Source organism: Scyliorhinus torazame, chromosome 19 (assembly GCF_047496885.1).
Source record: "Scyliorhinus torazame isolate Kashiwa2021f chromosome 19, sScyTor2.1, whole genome shotgun sequence".
NCBI lineage: Eukaryota > Metazoa > Chordata > Chondrichthyes > Carcharhiniformes > Scyliorhinidae > Scyliorhinus > Scyliorhinus torazame.
Genome location: NC_092725.1, coordinates 37,815,348 through 37,832,060, shown reverse-complemented (window position 1 = coordinate 37,832,060; position 16,713 = coordinate 37,815,348). Strand labels below are relative to the sequence as shown.

The following is a 16,713-nucleotide window of genomic DNA, read 5'->3' as shown; positions in this document are numbered from 1 at the left end:
CCTGCGCCGGGCTACTAGGGACGCAAAGGCCAAAACATCGGCCTCTCTCGCCTCCTGCACTCCCGGCTCTTGTGCAACCCCAAATATAGCCAACCCCCAGCTTGGTTCGACCCGGACTCCTACTACTTTTGAAAGCACCTTTGTCACCCCCATCCAAAACCCCTGTAGTGCCGGGCATGACCAAAACATATGGGTATGATTCGCTGGGCTTCTCGAGCACCTCGCACACCTATCCTCCACCCCAAAAAATTTACTGAGCCGTGCTCCAGTCATATGTGCCCTGTGTAATACCTTAAACTGCATCAGGCTTAGCCTGGCACACGAGGACGACGCGTTTACCCTGCTTAGGGCATCTGCCCACAGCCCCTGCTCGATCTCCTCCCCCAGCTCTTCTTCCCATTTCCCTTTTAGTTCATCTACCATAGTCTCCCCTTCGTCCCTCATTTCCCTATATATATCTGACACCTTACCATCCCCCACCCATGTCTTTGAGATCACTCTGTCCTGCACCTCTTGTGTCGGGAGCTGCGGGAATTCCCTCACCTGTTGCCTCGCAAAAGCCCTCAGTTGCATATACCTGAATGCATTCCCTTGGGGCAACCCATATTTCTCGGTCAGCGCTCCCAGACTCGCGAACTTCCCATCCACAAACAGATCTTTCAGTTGCGTTATTCCTGCTCTTTGCCACATTCCATATCCCCCATCCATTCCCCCCGGGGCAAACCTATGGTTGTTTCTTATCGGGGACCCCCCCAAGGCTCCAGTCTTTCCCCTATGCCGTCTCCACTGTCCCCAAATCTTCAGTGTAGCCACCACCACCGGGCTTGTGGTGTAGTTCCTCGGTGAGAACGGCAATGGGGCTGTCACCATAGCCTGTAGGCTAGTCCCCCTACAGGACGCCCTCTCTAATCTCTTCCGCGCCGCTCCCTCCTCCTCTCCCATCCACTTACTCACCATTGAAATATTAGCGGCCCAATAATACTCACTTAGGCTCGGTAGTGCCAGCCCCCCCCCCCTATCCCTGCTACGCTGTAAGAATCCCTTCCTCACTCTCGGGGTCTTCCCGGCCCACACAAAACCCATGATGCTCTTTTCAATCCTTTTTAAAAAAGCCTTCGTGATCACCACCGGGAGGCACTGAAACACAAAGAGGAATCTCGGGAGGACCACCATCTTAACCGCCTGCACCCTCCCTGCCATTGACAGGGATACCATATCCCATCTCTTGAAATCCTCCTCCATCTGTTCCACCAACCGCGTTAAATTTAACCTATGCAATGTGCCCCAATTCTTAGCTATCTGGATCCCCAGGTAACGATAGTCCCTTGTTACCTTCCTCAACGGTAGGTCCTCTATTTCTCTACTCTGCTCCCCTGGATGCACCACAAACAACTCACTTTTCCCCATGTTCAATTTATACCCTGAAAAATCCCCAAACTCCCCAAGTATCCGCATTATTTCTGGCATCCCCTCCGCCGGGTCCGCCACGTATAGCAGCAAATCGTCCGCATACAAAGATACCCGGTGCTCTTCTCCTCCCCTAAGTACTCCCCTCCACTTCTTGGAACCCCTCAACGCTATCGCCAGGGGCTCAATCGCCAGTGCAAACAATAATGGGGACAGAGGGCATCCCTGCCTTGTCCCTCTATGGAGCCGAAAATATGCAGATCCCCGTCCATTCGTGACCACGCTCGCCACTGGGGCCCTATACAACAGCTGCACCCATCTAACATACCCCTCTCCAAAACCAAATCTCCTCAACACCTCCCACAAATAATCCCACTCCACTCTATCAAATGCTTTCTCGGCATCCATCGCCACTACTATCTCCGTTTCTCCCTCTGGTGGGGCCATCATCATTACCCCTAACAACCTCCGTATATTCGTGTTCAGCTGTCTCCCCTTCACAAACCCAGTTTGGTCCTCGTGGACCACCCCCGGGACACATTCCTCTATTCTCATTGCCATTACCTTGGCCAGGACCTTGGCATCTACATTTAGGAGGGAAATAGGTCTATAGGACCCGCATTGTAGTGGGTCCTTTTCCTTCTTTAAGAGAAGCGATATCGTTGCTTCAGACATAGTCGGGGGCAGTTGTCCCCTTTCCTTTGCCTCATTAAAGGTCCTCGTCAGTACCGGGGCGAGCAAGTCCACATATTTTCTATAGAATTCAACTGGGAATCCATCCGGTCCCGGGGCCTTTCCCGCCTGCATGCTCCTAATTCCTTTCACCACTTCTTCTTCCTCGATCTGTGCTCCCAGTCCCACCCTTTCCTGCTCTTCCACTTTGGGAAATTCCAGCCGATCCAAGAAGCCCATCATTCTCTCCCTCCCATCCGGGGGTTGAGCTTCATATAATTTTTTATAAAATGTCTTGAACACTCCATTCACTCTCTCCGCTCCCCGCTCCATCTCTCCTTCCTCATCCCTCACTCCCCCTATTTCCCTCGCTGCTCCCCTTTTCCTCAATTGGTGTGCCAGCAACCTGCTCGCCTTCTCCCCATATTCGTACTGTACACCCTGTGCCTTCCTCCATTGTGCCTCTGCAGTGCCTGTAGTCAGCAAGTCAAATTCTACATGTAGCCTTTGCCTTTCCCTGTACAGTCCCTCCTCCGGTGCTTCCGCATATTGTCTGTCCACCCTCAAAAGTTCTTGCAGCAACCGCTCCCGTTCCTTACTCTCCTGCTTCCCTTTATGTGCCCTTATTGATATCAGCTCCCCTCTAACCACCGCCTTCAACGCCTCCCAGACCACTCCCACCTGGACCTCCCCATTATCATTGAGTTCCAAGTACTTTTCAATGCACCCCCTCACCCTTAGACACACCCCCTCATCTGCCATTAGTCCCATGTCCATTCTCCAGGGTGGGCGCCCTCCTGTTTCCTCCCCTATCTCCAAGTCCACCCAGTGTGGAGCGTGATCCGAAATGGCTATAGCCGTATACTCCGTTCCCCTCACCTTCGGGATCAATGCCCTACCCAGCACAAAAAAGTCTATTCGCGAGTAGACTTTATGGACATAGGAGAAAAACGAGAACTCCTTACTCCTAGGTCTGCTAAATCTCCACGGGTCTACACCTCCCATCTGCTCCATAAAATCTTTAAGTACCTTGGCTGCTGCCGGCCTCCTTCCAGTCCTGGACTTCGACCTATCCAGCCCTGGTTCCAACACCGTATTAAAATCTCCCCCCATTATCAGCTTTCCCATCTCTAGGTCCGGAATGCGTCCTAGCATCCGCCTCATAAAATTGGCATCATCCCAGTTCGGGGCATATACGTTTACCAAAACCACCGTCTCCCCCTGTAGTTTGCCACTCACCATCACGTATCTGCCCCCGTTATCCGCCACTATAGTCTTTGCCTCGAACATTACCCGCTTCCCCACTAATATAGCCACCCCCCTGTTTTTCGCATCTAGCCCCGAATGGAACACCTGCCCCACCCATCCTTTGCGTAGCCTAACCTGGTCTATCAGTTTCAGGTGCGTTTCCTGTAACATAACCACATCTGCCTTAAGTTTCTTAAGGTGTGCGAGTACCCGTGCCCTCTTTATAGGCCCGTTCAGCCCTCTCACGTTCCACGTGATCAGCCGAGTTGGGGGGCTTCCTACCCCCCCCCCCCCTTGTCGATTAGCCATCACCTTTTTCCAGCTCCTCACCCGGTTCCCACGCAGCTGTATCTCCCCCAGGCGGTGCCCCCCCTCCCATCCTCTCCCATACCAGCTCCCCCCTCTCCCCAGCAGCAGCAACCCAGTAATTCCCCCCTCCCACCCCCCCCCCGCTAGATCCCCCGCTAGCGTAATTACTCCCCCCATGTTGCTCCCAGAAGTCAGCAAACTCTGGCTGACCTCGGCTTCCCCCCGTGACCTCGGCTCGCACCGTGCGACGCCCCCTCCTTCCTGCTTCTCTATTCCCGCCATGATTATCATAGCGCGGGAACCAAGCCCGTGCTTCTCCCTTGGCCCCGCCCCCAATGGCCAACGCCCCATCTCCTCCACCTCCCCTCCTCCCCCCATCACCACCTGTGGGAGAGAGAAAAGTTACCACATCGCAGGATTAGTACATAAAACCCCTCTTTGCCCCCCACATTCGCCCCACCACTTTGTTCGAACGTTCTTTTTAATAACCCGCTCATTCCAGTTTTTCTTCCACAATAAAAGTCCACGCTTCATCCGCCGTCTCAAAGTAGTGGTGCCTCCCTCGATATGTGACCCACAGTCTTGCCGGTTGCAGCATTCCAAATTTTATCTTCTTTTTATGAAGCACCGCCTTGGCCCGATTAAAGCTCGCCCTCCTTCAGATCCGCATTCCAGTCTTGATAAACGCGTTCTCCCCTTTACTGCTCCGAGTTTTCTTCGCCCATCTAAGGACCATTTCTCTATCCTTAAAACGGAGGAATCTCACCACTATGGCTCTGGGAATTTCTCCTGCTCTCGGTCCTCGCGCCATCACTCGGTATGCTCCCTCCACCTCCAACGGACCCGCCGGGGCCTCCGCTCCCATTAACGAGTGCAGCATCGTGCTCACATATGCCCCGACGTCCGCTCCCTCCACACCTTCAGGAAGACCAAGAATCCTCAGGTTGTTCCTCCTTGCGTTGTTTTCCAGTGCCTCCAACCTTTCCACACATCGTTTCTGATGTGCCTCCTGCGTCTCCGTCTTCACCACCAGGCCCTGTATATCGTCCTCATTCTCGGCTGCCTTTGCCTTCACGACCCGAAGCTCCCGCTCCTGGGTCTTTTGTTCCTCCTTTAGCCCTTCGATCGCCTGTAGTATCGGGGCCAACAGCTCTTTCTTCATTTCCTTTTTGATCTCTTCCACACAGCATTTCAAGAACTCTTGTTGTTCAGGGCCCCATGTTAAACTGCCACCTTCCGACGCCATCTTGGTTTTTGCTTGCCTTCCTTGCCGCTGTTCTAAAGGATCCACTGCAATCTGGCCACTCTCTCCTCCTTTTTCCATCCGTATCCAGGGGGGATTCCCTTCTGGTTTACCGCAGTGTTTTTAGCCGTCAAAATTGCCGTTGGGGCTCCTATCAAGAGCCCAAAAGTCCGTTTCACAGGGAGCTGCCGAAACGTGCGACTCAGCTGGTCATCGCCGCACCCGGAAGTCCAAAACCAGGCTGCTTTTGTTACATTATTATGTAGGGCGCAATAGAACGGCCGCACTGCGCCTGAAAAGCCGCTGAACGCGCAGTGTAGCTGATAGAAGCCAGGAGACCCTGCCCGCAACCCCTCATAAGATCTAATGTTGCAAATCCCGTTCATTATGGGCAAGATGACTTTTATGCAGATCTGCATATTAAAGTGAGACAGCTAGTCTCACTTCAGTGCAGTTTTCCGAGTTACCGAAGTGTTGGGATCTATCCCATTTGCCTCCAAGACCTTGTGTGAGCGGCATTCCGTACTAATCTCCACAAATGGGGACCAGACGGAACGCCACTCATGGGGGTCTCCCAGATAATAGGAGGCCTCCAGATGCATGCTCTTTGGGCAAGGTAGTACCCTGGCATTGGTACCACCCGGACACCCTGGCACTGCCAGATTGGCACCCTGGAAGTGCCAGCCTGGCACTGCAAAGGCGCCCAGGTGACATTTTTGCACGCTGACCATCGGGCTGGGGGGTCCCCTCCGTGGGTGTTGGACGGGGTGTGGGGGACCCTCCCATAGTGCTTTGGGTGGGGGGTGTCGGGGATCGCTTCGGGGGGGGGGGGGGGGGGGGGGCTCCAGAGTAGTTTCATCAAGCGGAGCTCCTCACTGCTCCTCATCCATATGTTCTCCTACTGAGGCCCCCTGTTTAACCTCTAACCTGGGTGCCGTTTTATGTGTTTCACAATGCTTTGAGTGCTGGGAAACATGCAGCTAAACATGCTCGCTATGGGACTTTGCTCCCATTTAGTTAATCCCACCCATAATCTCTGCACTTATACATTCCACCACTTCACAGCTGCCAACAAGCGGAGAATCATTGAATCTCTACTTTGCAGAAGGAGGCCATTTGACCCATCATGTCTACACCAACCTTCCGAAAGAGCACTGTACCCAGGCCCAATCCCACATTATCCCTATACCTCCACCTCGGGCTAATTTAGCATAGCCAATACACCTAATCCGCACATCTTTGAGGTGTGGGTGGAAACCACAGCACCCGGAGGAACCCACGCAGACACGGGGAGAAAGTGCAAATTCCATACAGTTCGAGGTCAGAATTGAACCTGGGTCCCTGGAGCTGTGAGTCAGCAGTTCTAACCACTGTGCCTCCATGCCGCCCCTACTTACAGCTCCCTCTAACATCTTTAATCTATTTCTTAATACTGCTCAAAAAGTCTACATGGCCTGCTTACATCTCATTATGTCCACTCTTATCACTAAAGTCTACCATTGTTCGGTGGGGAACAGAGAAGAAAGGAAAGCACAGCACAGGAACAGGCCATTCGGCCCTCCAAGCCTGTGCCGATCATGATGCCCTAACTAAAAATAAAAACTTCTGCCCTTACTCAGCAAAGGACAAAGAAAAGTACTTTCTTATAAGTTAATAAGATTTAGGAGCAGAATTAGGCCATTCAGCCCATCGAGCCTGCTCTGCCGTTCTATCATGGCTGATATGTTCCTCACAATGCTACAGACCAAGAGCTGGATTGCAAAATCAGTCAGAGCATCCCCTCCCTAGAACATATGACCGAGGAGCGGGAGTAGACAATTTAGACTCCCGAGCCTCATCACCTTCAATGTGATCATGGCTGATCCCATCCTGGCCTCAACTCCACCGTCCTGCCCGTTCTCCATAACCCTTCAATCCATTACCAACTAAAAATCTGTCCAACTCCTCTTTAAATTTACTCACTGTCCCAGCATCCACCGCACTCTGGGGTAGCAAATTCCACAGATTTGCAACCCTTTGAGAGAAGTAGTTTCTCCTCAAATCTGTTCTAAATTTGCTACCATTTAGTCTAAGGTTATGACCTCATCTTGTGGACCTAATGACCTCATGTATATAGTTCCCTGTCCTGACTGTCTTGCAGGTTTGTCTCAGTAATGGTTAGCATGTTATACCTTCAAAGTTTAATTTGTGTCTGCTAATGGTTGAACCCTCTATAGCCTCTAGTCAGTCCAGGCCCTCCGTAGTGGAATAATAATGGAATTGTACAGAACTTTGACAAGCCAGACTCTTGAATACTGGGAATAATGGTGAAAACAGGGTAGATTCAGAAAGAATGTTCCCGATGATGGGGGAGCCCAGAAAGACGGTTCATAGTTTGAGGATAAGGTGTAAACCTTTTCAGACTGAGGTGAGGATCAATATCTTCACTTAGAGAGTGGTGAATCTGGAATTCACTACCACAGAAAGTATTGCGGTCAAAACGTGTAATTTCAAGAAAGAGGTAGATAAAGCTCTTGGGTCGAAGGGATCAAGAGATATGGGGGGAAGATGGGATCAAGGTATTGAACTTGATGATCAGCCATGATCATAATGAATGGCGGAGCAGGCTTGAAGGGCGAAATGGCCTCCCCCTGCTTCTATTTTCTGTGTATGTTTCTATGTAAGCTCTGCTTAGTGCTGGTCAGATTGAGTCATAGAATTTACAGTGCAGAAGGAGGCCATTCGGCCCATCGAGTCTGCACTGGCTCTTGGAAAGAGCACCCTACCCAAGCCCACCCTCCACCCTGTCCCCATAACCCAGTAACCCCACCCAACACTAAGGGCAATTTTGGACGCTAAGGGCAATTTAGCATGGCCAATCCACCTAACCTGCACATCTTTGGACTGTGGGAGGAAACCGGAGCACCCGGAGGAAACCCACGCAGACACGGGGAGAATGTGCAGACTCCGCACAGACAGCGACCCAAGCTGGAATCGAACCTGGGACCCTGGAGCTGTGAAGCAATTGTGCTAACTACTATGCTGCCCACAAACCTGGTTTCAGAGAGTAAATGAAGAGAAACCATTACAATAGCTGAAGGGTTCATAATCAGAAGGCACAGACTTAACATCACTGGTAAAAGTCAAAGTTTAAAAAAAATAAGTTTAGATTACCCAATTAATTTTTCCAATTAAGGGGCAATTTAGCGTGGCCAATTCATCTACCCTGCACACCTTTTTGGATTGTGGGAGTGAGACCCACGCAGACACAGGGAGAATGTACAAACTCCATACGGATAGTGACCTGGGGCCAGGATCGAACCCGGGTCCTTGGCGCTGAGAGGCAGCAATGCTAACCACTGCGCCATCGTGCCGCCCCTGTGAAAGTCAAAGGTGACATGAGAAAACACCTTTTTCCACAACAAGTGGGTAGAATTTCGGTGGCACCCAGAATTGAATGCGCTACTCCAGCTGAGAAAAATCTCTTGGGCGTAACATCCTAGCTTTTGTATTGCGTTTCTATTTCTAGAGCCCAGGGCCCCATATGCTTTATAAACAGTTTTGTTGATCTATCACCTTCAAAGATTTGTGTATAAGCACCCTGATCTCTCGCTCCTTTAAAATCCTACCACTTAGCATGTATTGCCTCTTTTCTGCCTACAAAATGTAGTCACTTTGTGCTTTTCTGTGTTGAATTTCACCTGCCACGTAGCTGCCTATTCCATCAGCATGTCTTCATCCTCTTGAAGTTGAATACTTTCTTTAATATTTAGTACATTTCCAAATTTCATGCCGTGTATATATTTTAAAATTGTGCTCTGTATTTGCAAGCTGTGAAAACGATACAAGTTATTGTCCTGTGTGTTTTCGAAGATTTGGGTCCATTGACCTTCCAAACCTACTAACTTTATCACCTGAAAGAACAATGGCAACAGATGCAAGGGAACACCACCACTTGTAATTATGTTGCTGCTCCTTCACCGTGGCCTGGTCAAACTTCCTCCCTAACAACACTGCGTGTACCAACACCACATGGATTGCAACGGTTCACAAAGGCAGTTCACCACCACCTTCACAAATGTAATTAGGGATGGACAATAAATGCTGGCCTAGCCAGCAATGCTCCCACCTCATGAATGAAAGTTAATAGTGAAAAATGAAAAATGAAAATCGCTTATTGTCACAAGTAGGCTTCAATGAAGTTACTGTGAAAAGCCCCTAGTCGCCTGTTCGGGGAGGCTGGCACGGGAATTGAACTGTGCTGCTGGCCTGCTTTAAAAGCCAGCGATTTAGCCCAGTGGGCATGGAATGTATCAAGATAGGAACAGAATAATGCCATCCAGTCCATTGATCAATTCCACCATTTAGTCAGAACATGGCTAGTTGATACCTCAAATCCACTTTCTGTCTTTGATTCATATCCAACAGAAATCAATCAATCTCCATCATTTCTTTGCAGAGTTCTTCGAGAGTGTGAAAACTGAACTCAGGGTTGGAATGTCCAAATCTTCTGACCTGTCTGACTCTGATAATGAGAAGAAATGCAGCACACAGGTATCTGCTCTAATCCTCTGTCCATTCATGTACCACTAGATTGTAATCAAAGACAGTGTTACACTTTGATTAACTGAATTCTGATGAGCTAGTAGCTCAAGCACTCTAGTGGAAGTTGCTGTTTTTGAGAGTTTGGCACCTGTAGTAATACCTGTTTGTGCTACATTCTTGTTAGGTGGTTAGGGAGCAGTCAACATGGTGCATTGTGCTTTAGCACTGATTTACAGTGCAATATGACAGGAGGGATATCTCAAATATACAGCACAGAAACCAGTCATTCAGCAGAACTAGTCAATGCTAGTGTCTGTGATCTACTCGTGTCTCCTTGCATCCTTAATTAAGAATCAGCAAAATCCTTCACTCCCTTCTTTCTTACATACTCATCCAGGTTCATTTAAATGCATCTATGCTATTTGCCTCACCTCAACTACTTCCTGTAATTAATTCTTATGTTCTCACCCACTCTCCGTAAAGAGGTTTCTGCTAAACTTCCTATTGAATTACTTGGTGATGATTTTATAGTGACCTTCTCACATGTGGAAATCTTCTCTTATCTGTTCTCTCAAAATCTTTCATCGTTTTCAAGACATTTCTTGGATCACACCAAGAAGGACGGGTTACACCTGAATTGGAGGAGCACCAAAATCCTGGCTGGGAGGTTTGCTAATATGTTTCGGGTGGGTTTAAACTAATTTGGCAGGGGGGTGGGAACCAGGGCAGTAAGCCAGCAAGTGTAGAGACTGGGGATAAGCATGGTACCAGGATCAGGCTGGCTAAGAGGGTGGCTAAGTAGGCTGGGGGGGGGGGCGGTTGAACTCAGTGGGACTGGAGGTCTGGAGTGTATCTGCTTCAATGCACAAAGTATAACAGGGAAGACTGATGAACTTAAAGCCTTGATTCACGCGCGGAACTTGGATGTGATTGCTGTAACGGAGACCTGGTTAAAAAAAGGACAGGACTGGCAGCCAAATATTCCACGATGTAGGTGTTTTAGGCGAGTCAGGGAGGAAGGTAAAAGAGGTGGAGTTGCAATACTGGTTAGGGAACATATTACAGCTGTACAGAGAGAGGACCATGGGGAAATCAAGTAATGAGGCACTGTGGGTGGAGCTCAGAAACAGGAAGGGGGCAGTCACTATAATGGGTGTGTATTACAGGCCTCCCAACAGCCCACGGGAAGTTGAGGAACAGATATGTAAGCAGATTCTGGATAGATGTAGAAAGAATAGGGTTGTTGTAGTGGAAGACTTTAATTTTCCTCATATTGACTGGAAATCCCTTGGGGCTCGGAGTGTGGATGGTGGAGAATTTGTTAAGTGTGTCCAGGAAGGTGTTTTGGAACAATATGTCGATAGCCCGACTAGAGATGGGACCAAATTGGACCTAGTACTAGGGAACGAGCCCGGCAAGGTCATCAACGTTGTAATGGGAGAACATGTGGCGAACAGTGACCACAATTCCGTAAGCTTTTGGATACTCATGGAAAAGGACGAGTGTTGTCCTCGGGTTAAGGTGCTAAATTGGGGAAAGGCACTGATTAGGCTGGATTTGGAGGCTGTTGTTAGGGAGAGGCAGTGTGAGAGTCAATCCACATTTGGCATGTGGGAGTCTTTTAAGGAGCAGTTGATGGGAGTGCAGGACAGGCTTGTGCCAGTAAAAAGGAAGGACAGGAAAGGCAGGATTCAAGAACCATGGATGACCAGGGAAATTGAAAATATTGTCAAAAAGAAAAAAGATGCATATAGAACATAGAACGATACAGCGCAGTACAGGCCCTTCGGCCCACAATGTTGCACCGACATGGGAAGTCAAAAAACAAAAGCCATCTAACCTACACTATGCCATTATCATCCATATGCTTATCCAATAAACTTTTAAATGCCCTCAATGTTGGCGAGTTCACTACTGTTACAGGTAGGGCATTCCACGGCCTCACCACTTTTTGCCTAAAGAACCTACCTCTGACCTCTGTCCTATACCTATTACCCTTCAGTTTAAGGCTATGTCCCCTCGTGCCAGCCATTTCCATCCGCGGGAGAAGGCTCTCACTGTCCACCCTATCTAACCCCCATATGTGAGGTACAGACAACTAAAAACAGATAACGCACTTGAGGAATACAACAAAAGTAGAAAAGAGCTCAGGCAGGGAGTTAGGAAGGCAAAAATGAGTCACGAAATGTCCTTGGCAGACTGGATTAAGGAGAATCCCAAGGCATTTTATAGGTATATTAGGAACAGGAGGGTAGCTAGAGAAAGAGTTGGCCCCTCAAGGATAAAGGAGAGAAATTATGTATCGAACCAGAAGAACTAGATGAGGTCCTTAATGAGTATTTTGCATCGGTATTCACAAAGGAGAGGGACATGCTGATTGGTGGTGTCTCAGAGGGATGTGTAAACACTTTGTTGTTACGAGGGAGGAAGTGTTAGGTGTGTTCTAAAGCATTAAGGTAGACATCCCCAGGGCCAGATATCATCTATCCCAGATTACTGAGGGGAGACAAGAGATGAAATCGCTGGGCCTCTGACAGAAATCTTTGTGTACTCATTGGCCAGAGGTGAGATCCCAGAGGGTTGGAGGATAGCCAATGTTGTACCGTTGTTTAAGAAGGGTTGCAAGGATAATCCTGGTAATTATGCCAGTGAGCTTGACGTCCGTGATAGTGAAATTGTTGGAAAAGATTCTCCAAGATAGGATCTATGCACATTTGGAAGTGAATGGTCTTATTAGCGACAGGCGGCATAGTTTTGTACGAGGAGATTGTGTCATTAATTTGATTGAATTTTTTGAGGAGGTGACAGAAATGATTGACGAGTGAAAGGCTGTGGATGTTGTCTGCATGGACTTTAGTAAAGCATTTGATGAGGTCCCTCATGGCAGGCTGGTGCAAAAGATTAGATCACATGGGGTCAGGGGTGAACTAGCTGAGGGATCAGAACTGGCATGGCCATAGAAGACAGAGTACAGTGGAAGGGGTTTTTTCCAAATGGAGGTCTGTAACTAGCAGTGTTCCACAAGGATCAGCTCTGGGATCTCTGCTCTTTGTAATATATATAAATAACTTGGAAGAAAACGTAGCAGATCTGTTTAGCAAGTTTGCGGATGATACCAAGATTGCAGGAGTTGCGGATAGTGATGTGATGAAGACTGTCAGAGAATACAACAGGATGTAGATAGGCTGCAAAATTGGGCAGAGAAATGGCAGATGGAATTTAACCCGGACAAATGCGAGGTGATGCATTTTGGGAGATCCAATTCAGGTGGGAGCTATAAAATAAATGGCAGAACCATCAGGAGCATAGAGACGCAGAGAGACCTGGTTGTGCAGGTCCACAGATCCTTAAAAGTGGCAGCACAGGTGGAAATGGTGGTAAAGAAAGCATAGGACGAGGTATTGAGTATAAAAGCTCAAAAATTATGTTGCAATTATATATTGAGTGCGGCCTTAACCTGGACCTGGGATTCATGTCGCATTACATTCATCCCCCACCATCTGGCCTGCGAAATCCTACCAACTGTCCTGGCTTGATACAATTCACACCTCTTTAACCTGGGGTTACCCCATCTCTGGATCTGTAAGGATTTAATCACCTGCTAATGGTCGCATTCCAAGCATTGTTTGGCATCTTTGAATTTGTCTATATATATGTTTCTGGAACAGACCTCTTCATTCACCTGAGGAAGGAGCAGCGCTCTGAAAGCTAGTGACATCGAAACAAACCTGTTGGACTTTAACCTGGTGTTGTAAGACTTCGTACTGCAATTATATAGAACGTTGGTTAGGCCACATTTGGAATACTGTGTCCAATTCTGGTCACTGCACCACGACGTAGGGGCTTTGGAGAGAGTACAGAAAAGGTTTACCAGGATGTTGCCTGGTATGGAGGGTGTTAGCTATGAGGAGAGATTGAATAAATGGATTGTTCGCCCTAGAAAGACGGAGGCTGAGGGGCGACCTGATAGAAGTTTATAAAATTATTAGGGGTATAGATAGGGTGAACAGTTGGAGGCTTTTTCCAAGGCGGAAATGACAAGGGGCACAAATTCAAGGTGAGGGGGGAAAGGTTCAGTGGAGATGTGTGGGGGATGTTTTTTTACACGGAGGGTGGTGGTGGCCTGGAATACACTGCCAAGTGAGGTGGTTGAGGTAGATACGTTAGCGACCTTTAAGACTTACCTGGATAGGCACATGAACAGATGGGACATAGAAGGATATAAGCGGTTGGTCTAGATAGGACACGTGATCGGCGCAGGCTTGGAGGGCCGAAGGGCCTGTCCCTGTGCTGTACTGTTCTTTGAATAAGTGCTCCATCTGTACATCGCTGATCCATGGTGGAACCTGTTCCCTATGGACCTGATTTAGGTTCTCCCTTAATTGCTCAATCATCCACTGCCCATACACTCTGCAAAGGGTCCGGTTCTGCTGTTGGTCATTGTCCTCTAATTTCTCTTAAATAATTTGATTTATAGTCATGGCATGTCCTTCGAACAGGGCTACCATGTGGCTGTTAGCTGCGTTCCCTGTCAGTTCTTCCTCAGCATCTTGCAGGTTGTCTTTGTTAATTGAGTCTAGAGTTTGTTTGACTTGTGGGTCAGGAGTCTGAGTTTGTTATTCAAATTAGCCAAATCCAGGAAGTTAATGGTCGAGACGCCTGCTCCGTATGCGGTGGCTGCATCATTTACCAGTCCCCTTTTCACTCTGTCCTGTCTTTCATCCATCCCTACCTTTCCTCCTAGTAGTCTACAAGTCAAGTGGAGGTATAGCCGTTTTAATTGGGGAGAGCACCGCTCTGGTATACGAGCCCCAGCTATGTCTGCCATCACGGACACCAATTTGTGGTGGATATTGTCATACAGGATTTTCCCTGTGGGTTTTTGTACCAATCCGTTTCGGGGTCTGGGGGTGGCTTCAGGATAAATAGATTGTGGGGTGTCTGGGGCTGGCTTGGGTCCTGCCATAATTTCGTATAGGGCAAAATTACCCTCTAATGAGTGTCCCAGGCCGCTTTTGTACAAGTTCCAATCCTTTTTCGGGGCTATTATCTAAACATCCAATTTCAGGACACCCATTGCTTGGAAAATTCCCACCAATCCCCTTGTACTGTGGTGCTTATATAGCAATCTGATGAGCTCCCATTGAATTTTTTTGTATATTGCCCTTTGATTGTAACACCCGAACATGATGCTTTTGTTGGGGTGTACCCATAATGTACCATCCTCACATTCCCCTGCACTAGGTGGGGCAAACCATAGATACCCTGTGTTTAGAAAGTTCGTATTGTCCTGTGGTCTGAGTGCGGCAATGAAAGTCGTGATGATGATGATTCCAGGGTTATAGAATCATAGAATTTACAGTGCAGAAGGAGGCCATTCGGCCCATCGAGTCTGCACCGGCTCTTGGAAAGAGCACCCTACTTAAGCCCACACCTCCACCCTATCCCCGTAACCCAGCAACCCCATCTAACCTAAGGTCAATTTTGCATGGCCAATCCACCTAACCTGCACATCTTTGGACCGTGGGAGGAAACCGGAGCACCCGGAGGAAACCCACGCAGACACGGGGAGAACGTGCAGACTCCGCACAGACAGTGACCCAAGTGGGAATCGAACATGGGACCCTGGTGCTGTGAAGCCATAGTGCTAACCACTATGCTACCATGCTAATTTTAAATAATTTAATAATTTTTAAAATGTAATTTGTAAAAAAAAAATTTAAAATAAAAAATAAATAAAATATGCGTTTACTCACAGCTTTTTTGGCTGAGGCGGAGTGTGGTCGGAAACTGTCTTCGACCAATCTCCATCTTTTAGCACAACCATATCTGGTTGAGGTGTGCCTTAACCAGCCGAACTTTAGGGCGGCCAGTTTTATGGACCTTCGTCCCAGGAGCACACAGGATTTTATTTTGATGCAGAGGTTCCGACTTAAAAGGGCCGAATATTAGGGCAGCCTTGTTTCATAGCAGCAACAATCGCCAATGGATGTTCTAAGTGCAAATAGCATTTGGGAGCAGCCTGAAGGAGCCTGGAAGTAAAAGGGTGAAAGAGAAAGGGTTTCGAGCGGAAGGTTGAGTTTGGAGATAGATACATTCTTCATCCCACAACCAACCGTAGAGTGTGGAGAAGAGTTGAGGAGAACACACAGTGCAGAAGGAGGCCATCCGGCCAATCGAGTCTGCACTGACCCACTTAAGCCCTCACTTCCACCCTATCCCCATAACCCAATAACCCCTCCTAACTTTTTGGTTACTAAGGGCAATTTATCATGCCAATCCACCTAACCTGCACGTCTTTGGACTGTGGGAGGAAACGGAGCACCCGGAGGAAACCCACGCAGACACAGGGAGAACGTGCAGACTCCGCACAGACAGTGGCCCAGCGGGGAATCGAACCTGGGACCTACTTTCTTTATAATCAAGGGTTTCGACTCTCCCCACCCTTCTGGACCGTACAAAAGTCTGTTTTTTTCGTTTTGATGAGGTTCACAATATTCCTCATTATTCAAGGCTCCCAAAACTTCCATACTTATCCTTCGTTCTCTCAGGAATGTGACTCCTGAATCTAAATCTAAACTGTCGCTTGAAAGACTCCCACATGTCCGATGTTGATTTACTATCCAACAGCCGCACCCAATCCAAATTCTTCAATTCCTATCTAATGTTATCATACTTTGCCTTTCCCCAGTTTAGCACCAACGCGAGGGTTGCCCTCATCCCTGTCCAAAAGTACCCTAACACTTATGGAATTGTGGTCACTGCTCCCAAAATGTTCCTCTGCTGAAACCTCAACCACCTGTCCAGGCTCATTCCCCAATACCAGGTCCAGTACTGCCCCTTCCGTAGTTGGACTATCTACATACCAACAGATTGCGTGGAAAGAGTGGTTTCAAAACAGTCGTTGAGGAAGAAGAAGAGAAGAAGAACGGGTGTGTGTGCAGAACACAGATGATGGGGCAGGCTCCATCAGTAATTGTGTACCTTACTTATTGGTCGGCGTCCGATTTTCATCATCTGAATACCTCGAATAATGGTGATCCACACACCTCAGAACAGTGCATGCCTCATCTGTTCTAGTGATATTCTCAGAAGAGGCTCATCCATTGAATCATCTGCTTCCCTTGCTCGCTAGACTCTCGTCTGCAGGTTCATAATATTCATTGGAGTGTTAATCGCTGGCCCTTGGTCCTCGAATCCTTCGGTTCTGATGAGTCGCTTAACATGGTAAAGTGGAGTGTTGAGACGTAGGGGGAGTATAGGACAGTTGCGGTCTGGGTTCAGGTTGGCTGAAGCAATGCTACCAGGAG

General features: G+C 48.4%; 1 protein-coding gene across 4 annotated transcripts in view; it reads left to right on the top strand.

Annotated features, from left to right (window-relative positions):
* Positions 1 to 16,713, top strand: part of LOC140396088 (lysine-specific demethylase 7B-like) — a 450,094-nt gene that overhangs the window by 223,996 nt on the left and 209,385 nt on the right. For all 4 annotated transcript variants that reach the window (XM_072484188.1, XM_072484189.1, XM_072484187.1 and 1 more), the window contains one exon: positions 9,318 to 9,412. In XM_072484188.1, the coding sequence (XP_072340289.1) occupies positions 9,318 to 9,412 (95 nt within the window). The remainder of the gene's footprint in view (positions 1 to 9,317; positions 9,413 to 16,713) is intronic.